General features: G+C 41.6%; 1 protein-coding gene across 1 annotated transcript; it reads left to right on the top strand.

Moving 5' to 3' along the window:
- Window positions 1-539: 539 nt before the first annotated feature.
- Window positions 540-6775, top strand: LOC119726598 (isatin hydrolase-like). Its single transcript, XM_038198337.1, has 3 exons — window positions 540-615; window positions 3349-3561; window positions 4465-6775. The coding sequence occupies exons 1-3, from the start codon at window positions 557-559 to the stop codon at window positions 5159-5161; spliced, it is 969 nt and encodes a 322-aa protein (XP_038054265.1). The 5' UTR covers window positions 540-556; the 3' UTR covers window positions 5162-6775.
- The last annotated feature ends 12187 nt before the right edge of the window (window positions 6776-18962 follow it).

The raw sequence follows: 18962 nt of genomic DNA, 5'->3' as shown, positions 1-18962 counted from the left end.
GTAGTTCTTGAGTTAGACAAAAAAGTATTAAGGGGGGGGGGGACTTTCTTTTTTGGTTGAGCTAGTGTACTTTACAACATTGTGCAGCATTTTTTTTACAGGTCCCTTGCTACGCCTTCGAAAGACACTGTTTCTTCAAATACGATAACTGGTCGCTATCCAGAAAAGTATGAGACCATTAAAATAAGCGTTGTGAACTCTGTTATTTTCAAATTGTTGGACGAAACTGTCACATGATGATGCACGTTATTTACTTAGAACAGATCAAACACGGAACACGGCTTGACTTGAGTGGAGTCTATTTGTAACGAAACTGCCCACGTTCACGCACTTAACAAATACAGGCTGCGTACACACAAAGGCTAGCTCACCCTTTTCAGCCTATTACAGAATGACTAAAGTTCGCGTCCGACGTAGTTGGCTACGGCAGGAAATAACACACGGGTCTGTGGGAAGTGGCATCAAATTACTAGACAATGCCCTTGAACTTTATAACACATGAACATATAATGGTATGTGGTTATTCCAGTACGTACGTACGTACGCATTGAATCCAATGATAGGGTTTGACCTAATCAGTGAATTGAACGACGTCCGTACCACAGTTGATTACAGGTAGGTGACATTAACATTCTAGAACACGCATATAGGTTGGTCAAGTTCCAGTTTATTCCACACGATCTAAAACAAGGACATGGTACGAGCAGTCATAACATAATTTAGTTCAGACAATTTTGCCGGAGGTTGTTCTGGATGAGCTCATTCTCATAGATGGAGGGTGGGCCTATACATGTAGGGTAGGGCTACTAGGCCTAGTCAAGCCCGCGGGAACGAGGGGTGTTGTGGTGAATGCAGCACCTCTTACTCCCGGGCAAAAATGTGTTCCAGCCAACAGCCAGTGTTCAACTACGATTAAATTGCGCCGCCCCATTTTGTTTGCTCTAAATATATCTCCTTCCGTTTTGTCTTGTTTTTTTGTTTGTTTAGCGTTGCCGCGGCTAACGTAGCACAGGCCGTTAGATACCCGATACGGATCAGTCAAATCCGTCCTTTTATATAGACTTGTGAGTGGGAAATTGGAATTCTCGAAAATGACATCAGTGGTTTTTGAAAACCTTAAGTCTTACGGCGACTCAAAAACAGACTGCTAGAGCTAGTGGGAACTAGGATGCCTTTTTTTTCTCAATGAATAGGAATTTGTAAACCAAATGTGTCTCAAATACATGTACTGGGCATCCTCTGTGCTGTGAGCCACGCAGCGGTGTGTGCTACATTTTCTTTCTTGATTCCTGAATTTAAAATCAAGACTGTACTTTTATTCACTGGATATTCACCATGGAATTCGCATCCTAATCCAAACCTTTACTGCATCTCATCCCCTCCGTCCAATTTCAAAGGGCTTCCATACCTAATTCTTCTTGATAAATACATTTGGAACATGCATTTGGTTTTGAGTTTGTTTTGAGTTTGAATAAACCCTGATGAATATATATAAACATACACCATCGATATCACAAATTGCCTTTTACTGTTTTAGTAAAAAAGCTATTCATGCTTTACCCTCTGCAAGTGTTTCCTCATGAATACTAGACTGATGAAATAGCCTAGACTCGCCATGTACCGATCATAAAGATGCCTTTGGTCCTTAAGGCCAAAAAAAAAAGTCTCCGGTTTCTGGTATGCGCGCGCGTCGCCGTAGCCATGCGCGTCGGCAAAATGAAAAGTTGTTTTTTTCAATGAAAGATGATGTCTCAAGACCGCCAAACTCACTGGTTTGACTGGAATCCTGCTGCTGCACAATTTTAACGTGTTTTTAGATTGGGTTATGGTCGAGAATAAGCTTTATATTATGTGGCCTCTCTGGACTCCCGTATATTTGCACTAAGTTTAGTCGGGCACCATTTGCAGTCATCAGCCGACATTTGAAGCAAAAAAATCAGGTAAAAAAACCCAAAATGCCGCGTCGCTGCACCAGTTTTTGGGCAAGCTCCATACCAGAAACCGGAGACTTTTTTTTTGGCCTTAGTCTTTTATATTTGCCAAACCCTGTATCAAGCAAATAGGCCTAACACCGCAAATGTAACTAGAGCTACATCGTTTGAGTAAAATAACTTTTTTATTGGCCAGTTAAGCTGGGAATATATTTTTGCTATGAACAGAAATTACTTCGTTTCCAGTGGAACCAATAGCAAGTGATCCAGAGGTTGTTCTGACGGGCTCGTGGGCGATATTGGTTGGTCGTGATAGCGCAGGCTCGCGCGGCGGCCGGTTATCACGGCGGCGCGGCGGGCTATCGCGTACAAACAATAACAACGTCCAGGTTTGGTTTCCTTCTTCTGGCCTGTGAAAACCCAGGATCCGGTCGACGTTACAATTCCTTTTCCAGAATTAAATTGAACACAAAATGGAGATATGAATACAGGGTTCTCGACTGTTCAGTACAGAGCTCTGCGCTTCTTTGTCCTTATTTAGACATTCCAGCACCCCCTTGCAAAAGGTTGTTCCAGCGGGCTTAAAAGTCGGGAATCATTTCCCAGTTACAAAATTAGCTAACGTCACAGCAATTATAAATGAGTTGACAGTGGATAATCGACTACAAGTGACTGCATGCTCAAAAACACAAAGAAGAACTGCATGACCCGATAATGAATTCACTTTAAAGCTTTGTTCTACTTAACGTAACATTAAGCAGAACAAGGGGGATAAAACAGGGTGTATAAATCTTTGAATCCGAAATTGATGGATTCTTTTGTTCACATTATTTTACTTGAACAGCTGTCCGTGGCAGCATCTCAGGGGCGGATCGAGGAACTGCCAACTTTATATTCGTCCGTATTAGATGATGCTCATTATTTAAATGCTCAGCATGTTGTTTTACCTGAACAAAAAAATGTTCACTGCCTCCAAATCAATAAAGTTGGAGCCAGGAGCAATAGCAGAAACAACTCATGGGAGTCAGGTTGGCGTAGTGGTACTTTCCTCGCCTTCCACCGCTGTGACCCGGGATCGAATCCCGCCTGGATCAATATGTGGATTTTGTTTTAGTCCCTGCCTTATTCCGTGGGTTTTCCTCAGAATACTCTTCTGGGCTTTTCCTTCACCTCTAAAACTGTAATTTCTTCACATTGTCTTCTCTTTATTGGGACCCATGGGAGATCAGTGGATTCCACTGAATGGGCTACCCAGTTAAAATAAGAAATAAATAAATAAATAATAAGTAATAAATAAAAACTCGAAATAACAGTTAAAATAAAACACTCTTTGAAAATTTGTCAGGAGTTAGAGAAATATGAATTAACTGAAATTCTATACAATATACATCGCTGTTTGTCTGATCTGCTCATACAGGTTAAAAGCGACTCCTCCCGCTACCGATATGTCCCTACGAGCTCAAGTGTTAGTTTCAGTCCTTATCCTACACGTCATGATGACGTCAGCTCTGGATAAGGGTGAAATCCTGGACATGTCCTATCCGTTTGGTGAATCCACCTTGTATTGGCCGGGCGAAGCATCTTTCGAATTGGACATAAGGGTACGTGGACCATCGGGTGTACTACCTTGGTAAGTATTGCTCGTTCAGTATGTGACTTAAAACATTACGATTGCTGAATCGTTTGTATTGAATGAAGGCTGGCAGAATTTTGTGTAGTTTTTTTATATATTATCGACAGGAAACGAACTTATCCACTGATTTTTTTTTCTTTACCAATTATTACCATGGTATACATACAGGTACAGGTCAAAAGGCTGAAAATTGTACTCTGTCCCTGCGATCGTCTTCGAGAAGTTGTTTCACCAAAAAGAAATAAACAAATAAAATAACAAATACATACATTAAAATAAAATCACTTTCAATTGTCAATTACGCGGACCTCACGCCGAAATGAAAAGTCAATCCAAACACGAATTGACGGTTTGTACGTCAGGTATTCGCGCTTAGAATTCGTGCACAATTAACGAAAATAGGCCTGTACCACTCCAGAAAAATACACAGCGAATGTTTCACACTGTGCTATAAAATTATGTTGCATAAATTGCGAAAATAAGGCAATACTTTTGCGAAATAATACAATACTTTTGTGTCATTTAGCAACACTATAATTGCGTTATTTCGCAAAACTATATATATATTTTTACAATTGCCTTTATTTCGCAATTACAAAACCCCAAAATTCAGTTTTAAACCTGGCAAGAACGAGCTTCCTTTGTATGGGAAATGAATTTCTCTTTTGAAAAAAGGAGCAGTGACGACGGGCAGGGCTTTAATATTGATCGGAACGTCGAGTTAACACGTCTTGTTCTCACAATCACCTCTCCTATTTAGAGAAAGTCACTGGCATGGTGCACTCATAAAACCTGTTCGTAATTGTGCGCGCCCATCATGCAAACCTTCAACCATACTCACTGTAACTTTTGAAAGAGCTATTCATGACGAAAACAATTCAAATTGTGTGTGTTTTAAAGGTACGAGGCCAACGCATTCTCAAGCCCAGAACATGGCGGGACTCACATTGACGCCCCGTCCCACTTCTCCGAAGGCAAGCAACGCGTGGACGATATACCAGTCAACAAGTTGGTAGGCCCGGCCATTCGAATCGACATAACCGACAAAGCTAAGGCAAACAGGGATTATGAAATGACATCCCAGGATCTGCACGACTGGGAAGCGGCCCATGGAGAGATTCCAGTCGACTCCTTGCTCTTCGTCTACACCGGTTGGGGTGCTTTCTACCCGGATCGCCTGGCCTACTTTGGATCCGCACGAAACGACACCTATCTGAATGAGCGCAATGAATCTGTGCTTCACTTCCCTGGCGTGGCGCCTGAAGCAGCCAGCTGGTTGGTTGGCAATCGTAAGATTGCGGGTCTTGGGATCGACACACCATCCATTGACTATGGACAATCCACCCAATTTATGACCCATCAGATTTTGTTGGGAGCTAACATCTACGGACTTGAGAACGTGGCTAACGTGGATAAACTGCCGAACACAGGAGCTACGGTGTACTCACTCCCAATAACGATTGAGGATGGGAGTGGCGCACCCGCCCGTATTATCGCAGTGTTGGATGAGGATGGCGAAGGCTCAGTGACCGCGTCTCCCCCAAAATCCCTGTTAGTTACGTTGCTCGGATTCGCTTTGTTCGTTGTTGATTTCTGAAAAAGTTATTTTACTTTTGATTTGCCGAAAGTGCCAGTGATGCATATTATTTACATTAGCACACAATGATGTATTCATGTCTTTTCTTTTCTTTGTTCATTATGACGTCACGCCGACAGGCAAAACCGCCAGGCATCCTAACAATAGAAGCATGTTTTGCATTTCTTTTGGCCCACATAACAAAATATAATGTCTACATTGTAAAACCCTTCACATTTCAAGAGATATACATGTACATGCAGTGCAGAAGACAACCATCTGCCGAAAATATCCAAGTGTCCCGTAATATTTGAGTCTGTTGGGTCAAGCCTAAAGTTCATATCCACCACAGTGACGCGTATAAAAGGTCATCTGGTTTTCGTTATTGGTATGTACAAGTGCATAAAATGTCAATCTCTCGGATCTCGGGCTAAAGCCAGGGTTTGGCGTGATGATACCATAATAGCTCTTCGTTTTGTATAGTGCATAATCGGCAATCGGGTAAGGTTCAGGGCAAGGTCAGCGATGAATGAAAAACGCGAGCTTTCTAAAGAGGGCAACCCCCCCCCCCGTTAAAAATGAGACATAATTACTTCGGTTGAAGAGCATTTGGCAACAAATTTAGACTATACATTGTGTTGAAATTGATTAGTAAAATATATACCTATCTTTTAATCTTAATTAAACAATATCGTCATCTGTTTTGTTACTTTCCCGCAAACGCCATGGTTATACTCAGCAGATATGCATACATGAGTGCATTTGGTGGCAGGCTGAGGCATGTTTAAATTTTAAACTTCATATAGTCTACGCTGTAAAAATTCACTGCGCATGCACTTGTGGACTAGCGGATATTTGTCCCCGAATCTTTGTCCCAGAATCATGAACACCAGAGGCACTAATTAGCACAAAGTCATAGTTACTATAGCACATACTGACTAGCACGTCTTTGTCCCAGAATCATGAACACCCGGGGCTCTATTAATTAGCACATGTTTACTATAGCACATACTGACTAGCACGTCATTGTCCCAGAATCATGAACACCTGAGGCTCTATTAGCACATGTTTACTATAGCACATACTGACTAGCACATCTTTGTCCCAGAATCATGAACACCTGAGGCACTATTTTATGCACCTCAGGTGCAAGTTGACTCGACTAGCACATACTGACTAGCACATAATAAAATCGCGAATACTTGAGGCACTCCCATCACTTCACGTACATTAAACGCTGACGCAGTGACATGCACCTAAGGAGACAGTTTGAAGAAAGATCAAGCGCCCGGCCGTGCTTGCGATGTGCACGGACCACTTGAGGTACTACTTGATGCTTCCATTCAAATGAAGATTAATCGGATGGCAAATTGCATTGGCTGGATTTCGCGTGACCTTTGACCTGAGCGTCATCACGGTCATGACTCTGCAAGGTTTGAAATGGCCGTTAAGACGGAGTCATTTACTCTTTCATTCCAGTTTAGAGATATTTTTTTTTTCGTTGAAAAGCGTAATAATGAAGGAAATTCTGTAAAACTTATCTTTTATGTTGTAAATGTACAACTTCCCATCACTTGCTCATGCTCCGTTTTGAATCACGAACGGTCGGATCATGGTCGGATTGCATTATGCGACGCTCAAAATGTTGTCCACACGGTCCGCAATGAAACAGAAATCACATCCGGTATGGAATGTACGCATTTCTACGGGAAGTTTTCGGATAGCATTTGCGCACATTGTCTGACTGCGGTCTTGAACAGCTGCAGCCAGAGGCTCCATACATAGGTCATAGGCCACTTCCTTTACAAGATTCTGTGAAGCTCATCAGAGTATCCCAGCGCCCTGTTTGCAGGGCAGGGGGTACGAGCAAACATGCAGCCTACCTCGTGCAGCCTATGTCACGCTTTGCGTGCCTTCGCTTGATTTGATAGTTTTCATGGCACAATGCTTGCTTGTCATAATTTGTTGCTGCCTGGTATTCTTTTAACCATGCATTTGCAAGCGTGGTCAATGAAGTTTTATGGCCTTTTGGTACATGTACTTATAAATATACATGTACTTGCTCATTACAAAACTGATTACATAATTTATAATCTTTTATGTTTTACACATAGGGTTCTTTCTTTCTTGCCACTTTGTGGTCATGGTGGTTGACTGAGATTGAGAATTAAATTACATTGTCAATCAACCCCCCTTGTGTGTGTATGTTATTGGGTCAGTCACTCTGGAGGATCTGGGTCAATTTACAAATAAAAAGGGATCGGAGCCAACAACCCCCCTTCTTTAAAATATATACCACAGAACATTAATGTCGCAAGGGGAAAAAGTATTATGGAGATAAACCTCGTTCTACGTTAATACCCATCGCATCGTCTGTTGACAATACCAACGTAAGCAAAAGATCCATCTCCAAATGAAATATAAAGGAGCGATCTATTGGCAGTTTTTAAGAGATCTGCGGAAGGATTATTCGCCTGAGGAAGCATGGCAATTTGAGTGCTTTGACATTAGCATGGTGGGTTAACAAGATTGCCAGATTTGTTTTCACGCTACTACGGGCAGGGAAGGCTACAATGTACCTATCGTGGTAGAATCGCATCAACGCAGCTTGTGAAATATTGTCCAATTACATTATGAACCAGCGGAACCGGAACGCGCAAAATCCCAGACAACAAAACTTAACGTACAAATCCATAGGGTTGTCTGATGAGTGGCGTGGCTTCTATACGCAAGCGGCGATATGTCATTTATGATGGATGCGTGCGCCCGAAGAAGTTATCCCTGCCGCTGCGTCATCCTTGCGAGCAATCCAACTTGACACGAAGGAATGAAAAAAACATAATACATTTTTATATATATATATATACATTTACTCTTGCTGCAAAACACTATTTTGTTTTTAAAGCCGATGATCAGATATAGAGAATTGTTATGAAATTCAGTTATACCAATTTTCTTGTTGACGGTGCGTTTCTGTCATTAGTTGTAAAAATCCACAATTAACTTTCGTTAGAAAGACTTTTTTTCCGCGGGAAGCGGGTATTGTATTGGGGCTTCGCAAATGATTCCACCTTTAGCCTGGTGCTCATCTGATCCGACCGTTACGTAGCAGTCTGCCACGCCGCTAAGTACCGCCTCTGGTTCTCCGCCAAACGCGTCAAGATCGGCCTAATCTTCGTGTGGCTGCTCTCGACTATTTTTCAGTTAAACATGCTCCTCTTCCATGTGAATGATGGAGCATCCTGCGTGGCTATCTGGCCTGAAGGCGTCTCTCAACGTTGAGACATATAAACATAAATAAAAACGCTAGTAAAACTCAAAATCGAACAAATACCGATTTTCGAGGTTTTTGTCACTTCGTGTCATGAGAATGCAAAGCGACGATAGGCTACGCGTCCCACTTGACACAATCATTAGGATAGTTATTGAGATTTGGTGATGTGTTCCAAGTGAGATCCATGGAAGTTACGGAGACCTTTGGTTACAGAGACGTCCGAATCCGTAGACGTCACCGCACCGTACCTCACTAGTCTTGTCGTATTTGATCCACCTGTCTGATGTTTCCGCGCTGTAAGTTCTGCACTTAACGCCACTTATTAAAGACATTACTCCTTGTTTCAATAGCCGAGCCTCTCCCAAACGTCTATAGCCCCGGCAAAAAAGTTCTCCCTACTGTTAGTCGTTCATATGACTGAAAGATACGCTTGAATGATTTCTTGAGAAATTCAATTTACAATAACAGGGGCGTAGCACTGTCATTTTTATTGGGGGGGTTAAAATATTTTGAAAAGGGCACCTGCACATCCGTTGTGAAATTATTATTATCATCATTATTATTATTTTATTTCTGGTAATGAAACCAACGATTCCTCAAAAGCACCCTAAGCACTGCAGCTTGCAAGTCTGAAGAAACCTGAAGAGAAAAGACAATGAGAAGAAATGACAGTTTTAGAAGTGGGAGGAAAACCCCTGAGGAATATTCTAGGGAAAACCCACGGAATCAGGTAGGGACTGAAAACCCAATCCACATGTTGGCCCAGGCGGGATTCGAACCCGGGTCACAGCGGTGGAAGGCGAGGAAAGTACCGCTACGCCAACCAAACAGGTTTTTTTTCTCCAGACACTTGGCCTCCGTAAAATCAAAAAGCGCGGGGGGGGGGGGGGACTGGTGCCTGATGGGGACTGATGGGGGCGCTGTTCACAACCGACAATAATGCACACAAAGGGCTGATATATGGTGCTTTTCAGGGCGATACATGTGCGGAATTCTGAAAAAGGCACCCAAGACGGCAGATGCCACAAAAAAGGGCACCACTTCTTTTTGAACAGGGCACTTGTTCAGAAAAAAGGGCACTTCGTAAAAAAAGGGCACTCTTTACAAATTATTGGGGGGGGGGGGGTAAGCCCGTTGAAAAAAAGCATTTGAATGGAAAAAGGCAGTCTTTACAAAATATTGGGGGGGGGGGGGTAATACCCCCTTACCCTCCCGCTGGCTACGCCTATACTGCACAAGGTAGGGTAAACCTTCGGTTGTTCAGAACGCCATATTTTAAACATTATGTCTTGATGCAACTTTGGCATGTTACGTGAAAAAAAAAACAGTATTTAATTTATTCATACCAAAAACAAATTGCTTCTCCAATGTACGTACTATATACAACGGTGCCCTTTGATTGTGTAATTCTGGTGTGACAGATTGAGGTGAACAGTTATCCGTTCTGCGCGCGGTCCTGTATTACCAGCGAGAGGCTGTATCATTAGTGCGACGCCTCATAGGTCCGACGCCTCATAAGTCCGAAATTTGGACTTATGAGGCGTTGGACTTGAGAGGCATAAATTCCGCCTCATAGGTCCGACGCCTCATTAGTCCGACGCCTCATAAATCCGACAAGGGACAAACGCTGTTTTGGACTTATGAGGCGTCGGACTTATGAGGCGTCGGACTTATGCGGCGTCGGACCTATGAGGCGGGATGAATAAATTTGTATGCCTCATAAATCCGACGCCTCGTAAGTCCGAAATTTTGGACTTATGAGGCGTCGGACTTGAGAGGCATAAATTCCGCCTCATAGGTCCGACGCCTCATTAGTCCGACGCCTCATAAGTCCGACAATGGACAAACGCTGTTTTGGACTTATGAGGCGTCGGACTTATGAGGCGTTGGACTTATGCGGCGTCGGACCTATGAGGCGGGATGAATAAATTGTATCCCTCACAAATCCGACACCTCATAAGACCGACGCCTCATTTTTTAAGTCCGATTTATGAGGCGTCGGACCTATCAGGCGTCGGACTTATGAGCGGACCCCACCAGCGATGTACATGCACTTTCAGTTTTAAGTACATACTCTTAAAGGTATAGTCCTTCATTTGTAATTTGTGCATTTTGCTCCTTTGAAGCAACAAAAGTGCTCAAAATCTAAAGAAGGGTACTGAACAACTAATCTGGTGAAGTTTCAGGTCAGCTTCAGCTGTATTTCTGAGAATAACAGCATTCTGGGATCTCGATATCAAATCAAAAGTTGCTGAATCTTGTCTTGAATTGGGCCTGAATTCAGCGTCCGATACACGTTCTCACTGAGCAAATTAAAGCTACGCCATGTCGCGCAATGATCCGACGAATAATAGCAACCGCACGCGCGTGTGCGTCGTGTCAATGCTTGAGCGCGTTACATTACGAATTACAAAACGAACTACTAATTTAAATTTCCTACGGTGCGTCTTAAGAAGCACCGTTGGAAAGGATTTTTTTAGTTGATTTCTTTAAAATGACAGCATACCATAAAGAATAATTTCACAGGCAGTTTAGTTCCTTTACTATCTTTCAACCAAGTATGTTATTCAACAATAATTACGCCAGTTACTTTTTGGATAGCTGCAAATGATGGACTAAAGCTTTAAGGTTTAAAGATATATAATGGATCAAACTCTGGAGCCATTAAATGAGTAACAAAGTCTTGCCACTATGTCTTCATGTTTCTGAAAAGCACATTCCATACCAGAAATTAAGATATCAATGTAATGATCTCGTTAGAAAAATACCCATTATTAGTTGTTGTTTTTGGCGATTTTCCCCCCGACCGACTGTACCTTTACTTGAGTGAGGTCGAGTGCGGGATCTTCAAGTCGTTATCAGGTGTAAACCTCATCGCTATTATTTATTACATTTACAGAGCGAACGAAAGGAGCCCAAAAATGTAGCACCTAATAAATTATGATGCTAAGATGAGCCCCTTGTACAAGTCAAGTAGTGTCACTTATTTATCAATGGATGTCATTAAAGAAAAACAAAAAAAAGTTTGTGTGTTTGTGTCTAACTGTTTTAAAACAACGTTCCTCAGCATACGTGTATCCTGACGCTGGACTGACAAAGCACAATTTCAAAGGGGTTTGACCGTTTATTTGAAACTGAGATCCTAGAATGCTGTTTTTCTCGGAATATACAGCTGAAGCTGAGCTGAAAGTTCATCAGGTTAGTTGTTCAGCACCCTTCTTCAGATTTTGAGTACGTTTGTTGCTTCAAACGAACAAAATGCACAAATAACAAATGATGGACTATACCTTTAGAATTAGTGACTAAACAATCGTTGCACATGGAGAAACAAAACGCTGCCGGAAATTCGCAGGAAGCTGACGAGCGATGTACACGGAGCATATGAGAGCAGCCGCGCTTACATGCGAATGGAATTCACTTTCAATGGACAGCTTCGGTCAAGGCTGAAACAAATCTTGTCCGAAAGCACGCAAGCCCTCAGGCATTTTCAATTTGAATACATCAATCTAAAGAGTTACATCCTCAGCATCCTTGCCTTTCCCGCCACTTTACACATCATTATCTTCACAACCCTCATCCTCAGCATTTCATCATTGGTAGTTTAAACGAGCATTATTCTTGACAAATGACTGAAAATAAATATCCTTCCCAGGCATATATACAGGCTCGGGGCACTGTCTTGGTCATCCGAAATCATTGCAAGCCAAGATTCAAGCCCCTCGAGTTCACCGTTCCCATGTACGCAGGTTATTCCTGAAACTGATTTTTCTGATTCAGACTCGTCTGATAGCAGTCAAAAATCTCTCTTCAATAGTCTGGCCCATGAAGTGCACACTTCAATTAGTCAGATCTCATTAAGAGACACAAAGAGTAAAGATAAACCGGCACCCAGAACAAGAGACAAGCAGCAAACAAGTAGAGACCACCGGCTAGAACACGAGGACTACAAATTTGTCCGAAAACTAGCGGTACCCCTCCAACAACTTGTTTCAAAGCGAGTCTCCCTGAACAAACAGATCAACTTGCTGGAGAACGCCGTCAAGCACAAGAACAGAACCCACCGAAGTACCTCCTCAGCCAAGTTCCAGTCCCTACTCCACCCAAAGGCCATCGAATTCAAACGAATTTGACAACCGCAGAGTTGTAATGACTCGAGTCAATGACTCGACTCGAGTCCGACTCGAGTCACATTTTTTGGCGACTCGACTCGACTCGAGTCCCGACGGGTAAATGACTCGACTCGACTCGAGTCACTGCGAGCAAATGACTCGACTCGACTCGAGTCCCTCATCAGAATGACTCGACTCGACTCGAGGAAGGCTAATAAGACTCGAGTCCCAAAATAAAAGCAAAACTTACTTGCGAAAAATATTTGCAATGACTTACGCTGCGCCGTTCGCGTTGCCAGTTTTTGTTCACGTCACGTTAATGTTCGCGAATAATGTACGTTTATATACAGCGGCAGTCTGTTTCCTTCCTCCATAATGAAACAACAAACATACACCGTGTCGCGGACTCCAACCTTGTGGTTCTATAGCATGTAATGCTAAACCCGGAACCAGACTTAAAACGCATTTCTCAATCCGTGGTTTCATCATTGGTTTCGGGCGATTTTGAAGTTCTTGGTGAAACGCTGGCTAAATTCATGTCCCGATTTCACACAAAAAAATGGATACGGACGGGCCCACCTTTAAATAATCAGAAACAGTTTTGTATAATGCAATTAGGTTTTAACGTTGTCAGCGATCAGCGAACAACAAAATCTAGACCCGAAGCCAAACCAGTTATAAGACCGAAGTTTCACATCTTATCTGTGACGTGAGCTAGCAATGGAAACTGTTGGTTGGGTACCATACAGCATACTTTATGTCTTTGGATTTCCGTAATAGACTGGTGCCTTGTATTCTTTCTCTCTTGTGTTTGTTGCTTTTTATTGTAATTTAGTGTTCAAATATTTGTGACTCGAATTGACTCGAGCTAAATACTTGACTCGACTCGACTCGACTCGACCACACTCTGTGACTCGACTCGACTCGACTCGACCTTGTTGACCTAATGACTCGACTCGACTCGAGTCACTTCTTTAAAATGACTCGACTCGACTCGAGTCACAAAAATCAGTGACTCGTTACAACTCTGGACAACCGTGTGGAAGCAGGTAGCCGTGTCATCTGCACTCGGGCGAGCAAGACTCAGCCTACAGCAGCTGCAGGATTGGAAGGAGGAAAACCACCGTTCCTTCGAAAGACAGCACCTCAAGGCCCTCGACTAGATCAAGGGCCAACTCCTAACCAAGGGGAACATCAATACAGCCAAGAAACTGCTCGCCCATTTCCTGCGTGAGCAGTCTACCAAGCAGCCAACTAAGCGGTCCCGCTAAACCACCTCCGGTCTCCATTAAACACAAACGGCTCTTTTCAGAGCCACCACATCTTCCAAGAGAGATTGTTCATTGTGTTTACCCTTTATTTATTATAATAATTATCATTATTATTATTAAATAACCATGACTAGGAGAAACATTAGTTCATTCCACAAAAAAAGGAAAACTAAAAAATAAAGCAAAACGATTTGCCCATTCTTGTTCAAATCTCCAACAGCTGTCCCAAGCCAACCAACGAAAAGAATTAGCCAACCAAAATGAACAATTCATAACCAACCTCTCAAAGCTATCACTCTCCCCTACCGAGAAAATAGCTTTAGGTAAAGGTTTAAACTTTGTTCCCACCCCGGCTAAACCAACCCGTCTCTCACTTATCAAAGATATAAACAAATATCAAAGACGAATGAGAATTGCATTTTTGATGCACAAAAAAGTTCTAAAAAAGAGGCCTTTCAAACCTCCATCTACCTGGCAACCCAAATCCACTCACACCCCACACTTGAGAATTATTTGGAAGCTATCAAGATGGAACTCGCCCATGTCAGACTAAGAAAACCTCAGACAAACATGTCCCAAGCTGAATTATCAGCAATACGCAAACTCAAAAACAACCCATCTGTTGTTATCAAGCCTTACGACAAAGGCCGAGGCATTTGCATCATGAACCGTGAGGACTACCTCAACGTTGGTTTCAAACACCTCAACTCCCCCCACTATGAAAAAGTGGACAGAGATTTGACTCACGAAACCGCACTCAAGGTACACAGTGCCCTCACCGACATGATAAGAAACAAACACATCGACAAAACATACGTTTGCCTATCTTGACCCACTTGAACAACCCACGAACTGCCCTACCATGTATTTTCGAATACACAAGACACCCCCACCGGGTAAACCTTTTGTCGGTATAGACCCATCATCAGCGGTTGCACGAGTCCAACAGCCAAGATATCCGAGTATGTGGATTATTTTCTCCTTCCCATAGTATCCGCCCAACCCACTTATGTCCGTGACACCACAGACAGTTTGCGGAAACTAGAAAAGAAAACCTTCCCACAAACTCACTCCTTGCAAGCATCGATGTAGTTTCTATGTATACCAACATTCCCCAGGCGGAAGACATTGAATCAGTATGCAAAGCCTACGAAAAAAAACCAACCACAACTACGCCATAACCAAACCCCCTTCAAAACACATCCGCATTCTCCTGGAACTCGTTCTTGGCCGCAACTATTTTCAATTCGGAGGAAAATTCTTCCGTCAGAAAATAGGATGTGCAATGGGATCTGTGGCTAGTCCAAAAATTTGCGACATTACGTTACATGATTTTGAGTTACAAATCTCAGCCCTCACAGACAGAATCCTATTCTGGGCAAGATTCAGAGATGATATACTTATCGTCTACAATGGCCAACTCGAATCCTTCGCCCAATTTGTTCACCAATTAAATCAATTGCATCCCACCCTCAAATTCACATTTAAGGCATCCGAAACTTCCATCACATACCTGGACCTTACCATTTTTAAAGGCCCGCGTTTCTTTTCCATCGGTACCCTGGACACACAAGTGTTCACGAAACCTACGGAAACATATCAGTACTTGGAAAGAACATCATCCCATCCAGACCATGTGTTCCACGGTTTTATCAAAGGAGAAATCCTACGATATGCCAGAAACACAAACAATGAAGAATATTTCTTACAAAAAGTACAAAGTTTCGAAGAAAAACTACTGAAAAGAGGCTACAATCAAGCCGATATTCACAAGTGCAAGCAATCCATCGATTTCTCACAAAGGAAATCTATGATTCACACAGAACAAGTGAAAACCCAAAAAGAACTTCCCCTCGTCTTCACCACGACTTACAACCCCCATGTAAAACACATGGACATCAAGCGTGCTCTCTCCAGACACTGGCATCTTATCTCAAGCAACCCAACTTTGAAGGAAGTTTTTCCTAAACCTCGTTTAGTTGCTTATAAGATAGCTGAGAACATCAAGAAGAGACTTATCAGAGCCAAACTCAGTCAGAAGATAACCAATCCTCCACAACTGAGAACGATGATAACACACTTGATATCCTAATTTCAATATTGGATGAACAAATCCCATCCAAATGAAGTTGTAATCACAAATATCAGATAAATTAGACGGAATCTTTTCCTCAAAGTGAGTTCCATTTAACTCACTAACCCATACCTACGGATTCCTTGAATCCAGCGGCTGATGAGTCCCCGAAGGGACGAAAATACATTCCCGCTATTGCCCTCAGGTAAAACCGAACCCACCCCACTGCTTGGGTAAACTTGGCTACGGTCAAAACTTCCATTGACTTCTCCCTCTTATTTCTACCCAATTCTTGAGACCCCTTTCATGCGTCTCAATTGAAGAAATAAACCACACAATATCACACCATCGAATAACTCAATGTGTTGTTCTTACGCTTATTTTTTATTCACAAGCCAATCTAGAGGAGAGGCGTCTCTGAATGGGATGGAGCCATCATTTCTCTTATCCTTTTATAAATGTATATACAGGGTAAGTAAAAAAAGCGGAACCCAAACCCCAAAATTTATATTTCATATTTAAAAAAAAATGTGAATAACCAAATATAATATTGACTGGAAAGCCAATTTCAAAAGCTACTTTTAGATGAAAAAATACTTAAATTGCTAAAATCGTTCAAAGAATATCACCATTTTAACGAAATAACCCTAAAACCTGTCTCGTCCAAAAATGTAACTTCAGGAATCGTCGTCATATTGTCTTCAATCATCACCAGCGATAAAACCTCAAAAGTTAAAAATATTCAACAAAGTCCTTTTGGAGGCGCGTCTTTTAAAGAAGGTGGATTACATAAAACATATTGTTTTCCTCACCAGGGTTGTTCATAACGATATTGTGTACTAGTTGTTGACAGTTGTTGAAACAAGTATTCTGTGTCATTTTCTTTGTTGTTTCAAACAGTCAAAACACACAATAAATTGTTTTTTTTTTGACGAAATAGGTTTTAGGGTCATTGCGTATAAATGGTGATATTTTTTAACGGATCGAGCAATTTCAGTACTGTCTTTTATCAACAGTAGCTTATGAAATTGGCTTTCCAGTCATTATTATATTTGGTGCAATGATATTTTTTTAAATATGAAATATATTTTGGGGGGTTTGGGTTCCGCTTTTTTGTTTTACTCACCCTGTATGCAGACACAGGGTGTCCCCAAAGAAAAAAACCCATACCCTCCTCTTTTTTTCTTCTTTTTTTGCAGCTTTTAAAACGATTATAGATTTCAAATATTGATACATATTTTGGAGAATGTAATTCATAAGCTTTTCAACAGCGAAAACATCTATTACATGAACTATCAAAAATAGTACCGTTTTGGAGACACTTTAGCGTCATAATCTTTGGAAGACATGTGAAATGAGGGAGACATTTCAATGTCTCCCTCATGAAGGAACTTTTTGTCGCAAATTGGCCAAATCGATTACTCGTGGTCCAATTAATACATTTTTCGTGAGGATAGGATTTATAAGGTAAACTTATAGGGGTTAGGGGTCAGGAAAGTCGGGCAGAAAAATGTGCCCAAGTCTATGGGAATGTCCCCCTAATGGTACTTTTTTTTGGTTATCGTTCCACTAAATGTACCATTAGGGAGACACGTTATCGTAATTTCTTCGATAATAGGGAGACACCGGTCATTAGGGAGACACATAACTGTCTCCCTAATGTCACAGCCCCCTTTAGAGGCAAAATTGTATTTTAAAACAGAGAGAAAGAAAAACAATTATAAACAATTCTGTCCTTGAGAGAAACAAGAATCGAAGTGTATCACGAAAAGATATTGCACAAGTTGGACCGTCTAAGATTACATCTTACCACGCACTGTGTAATTATTCTATCCATTGGAACTCTTCTACCGGAGTGAAAAGCTAACATGGATTTTCTGTGAGTAATTTGAAGGAAAAAGAAAACAAGGAGAAAGAAAAACTAGTAACATTATTGTTCTTAGGAGAAACGCAGCTTCGAAGAGCAAAACGAAAGAAATTGAACAAGTTGGACCGTTTCACTTGTACAATGATGTAACTTTCAACCCCTACCTATAATCCAGCTATTACTTGTATGAACTATTCCCTGAGCACTTACAAAGATAACACGCCTCTTAGCTATCGACGGTATAAAGAACAGAATACAAACGACACAAAAAATGACAAATCTCTGATCTGAAATGCCGGGAAGTATACTTCACTGTAAAAATATTCCCCCATGTTCGGCCACCATTTACAGTTACAGTACAGTGCACCTGTCTTTATATGATTGGTTTTCCTTTATTATTGAGAAACCGTTTGATTTGCTATTCAAGCAATTTTAAAAACACATAGCTGATAGCCTCATACAATAACGAGGAAGTCACGAGAAAGCTATACAACTGCCATTCTCGCTTTGGAAAATAGTTTTGAAAAGCAAAACGAAAAGGATCAGCATTGCATTCATTTGGGACTCTTTGTAATAACAGTACTTGACCTGGCACAATGCAGTATTCTACGGCCCCTAGTGTCGCTGTCAAAACCTTCTCCTGACATGTCTTCATAATAATTGTCTGACGTCTTAATTTTACGTCTTTCTCAAGCTTACGAATGAAGCAATACGGAAATGTCATCAAATCGTGTTTTTGACCTGTTCTAATGATAAAGTTATGGTACTTCAATGAACAAAACCCTTGATGTCAATTCATCTTCATGTAAAGGTAAACGACAAACAATTTACGTCGAGCCTTATAGTAATCAAAATATGTCCCTCCTGGGAATATGGAGAAAAAAAATCCTGAAAGGACTAGGGTGGAATCCGCTCCATACCATTTTTCTGATATCATCGTTGCGCTATCTTTTTTTTTCGTGTCGAGTCTGCGTGCGTTTGTATTCCGATGTCTGACGGCCGATTTTACACAATTTCATAAAAGTCGGATCTAGCGTTTGCTTCAAATGTTAACTCACGGCACAGGGTCTCAATGAATCTTTTGTTTTCCATGGACCGTGTAAAGCGTAACGTATAGTCGTTCGCGAAAATTTTTTATTGTCGTATCTTTTAAAAACATATTCTTCGTTTAATTGAGCTGAAACTTCCCAAAAATATGCCTCAGCCATTGTCAACTTTGAAAAAGCA

Source organism: Patiria miniata, unplaced genomic scaffold (assembly GCF_015706575.1).
Source record: "Patiria miniata isolate m_02_andy unplaced genomic scaffold, ASM1570657v1 HiC_scaffold_2, whole genome shotgun sequence".
Classification (NCBI taxonomy): domain Eukaryota; kingdom Metazoa; phylum Echinodermata; class Asteroidea; order Valvatida; family Asterinidae; genus Patiria; species Patiria miniata.
Note: the sequence above shows the minus strand (reverse complement) of the source record. Positions and strands in the feature narration are given on the sequence as shown.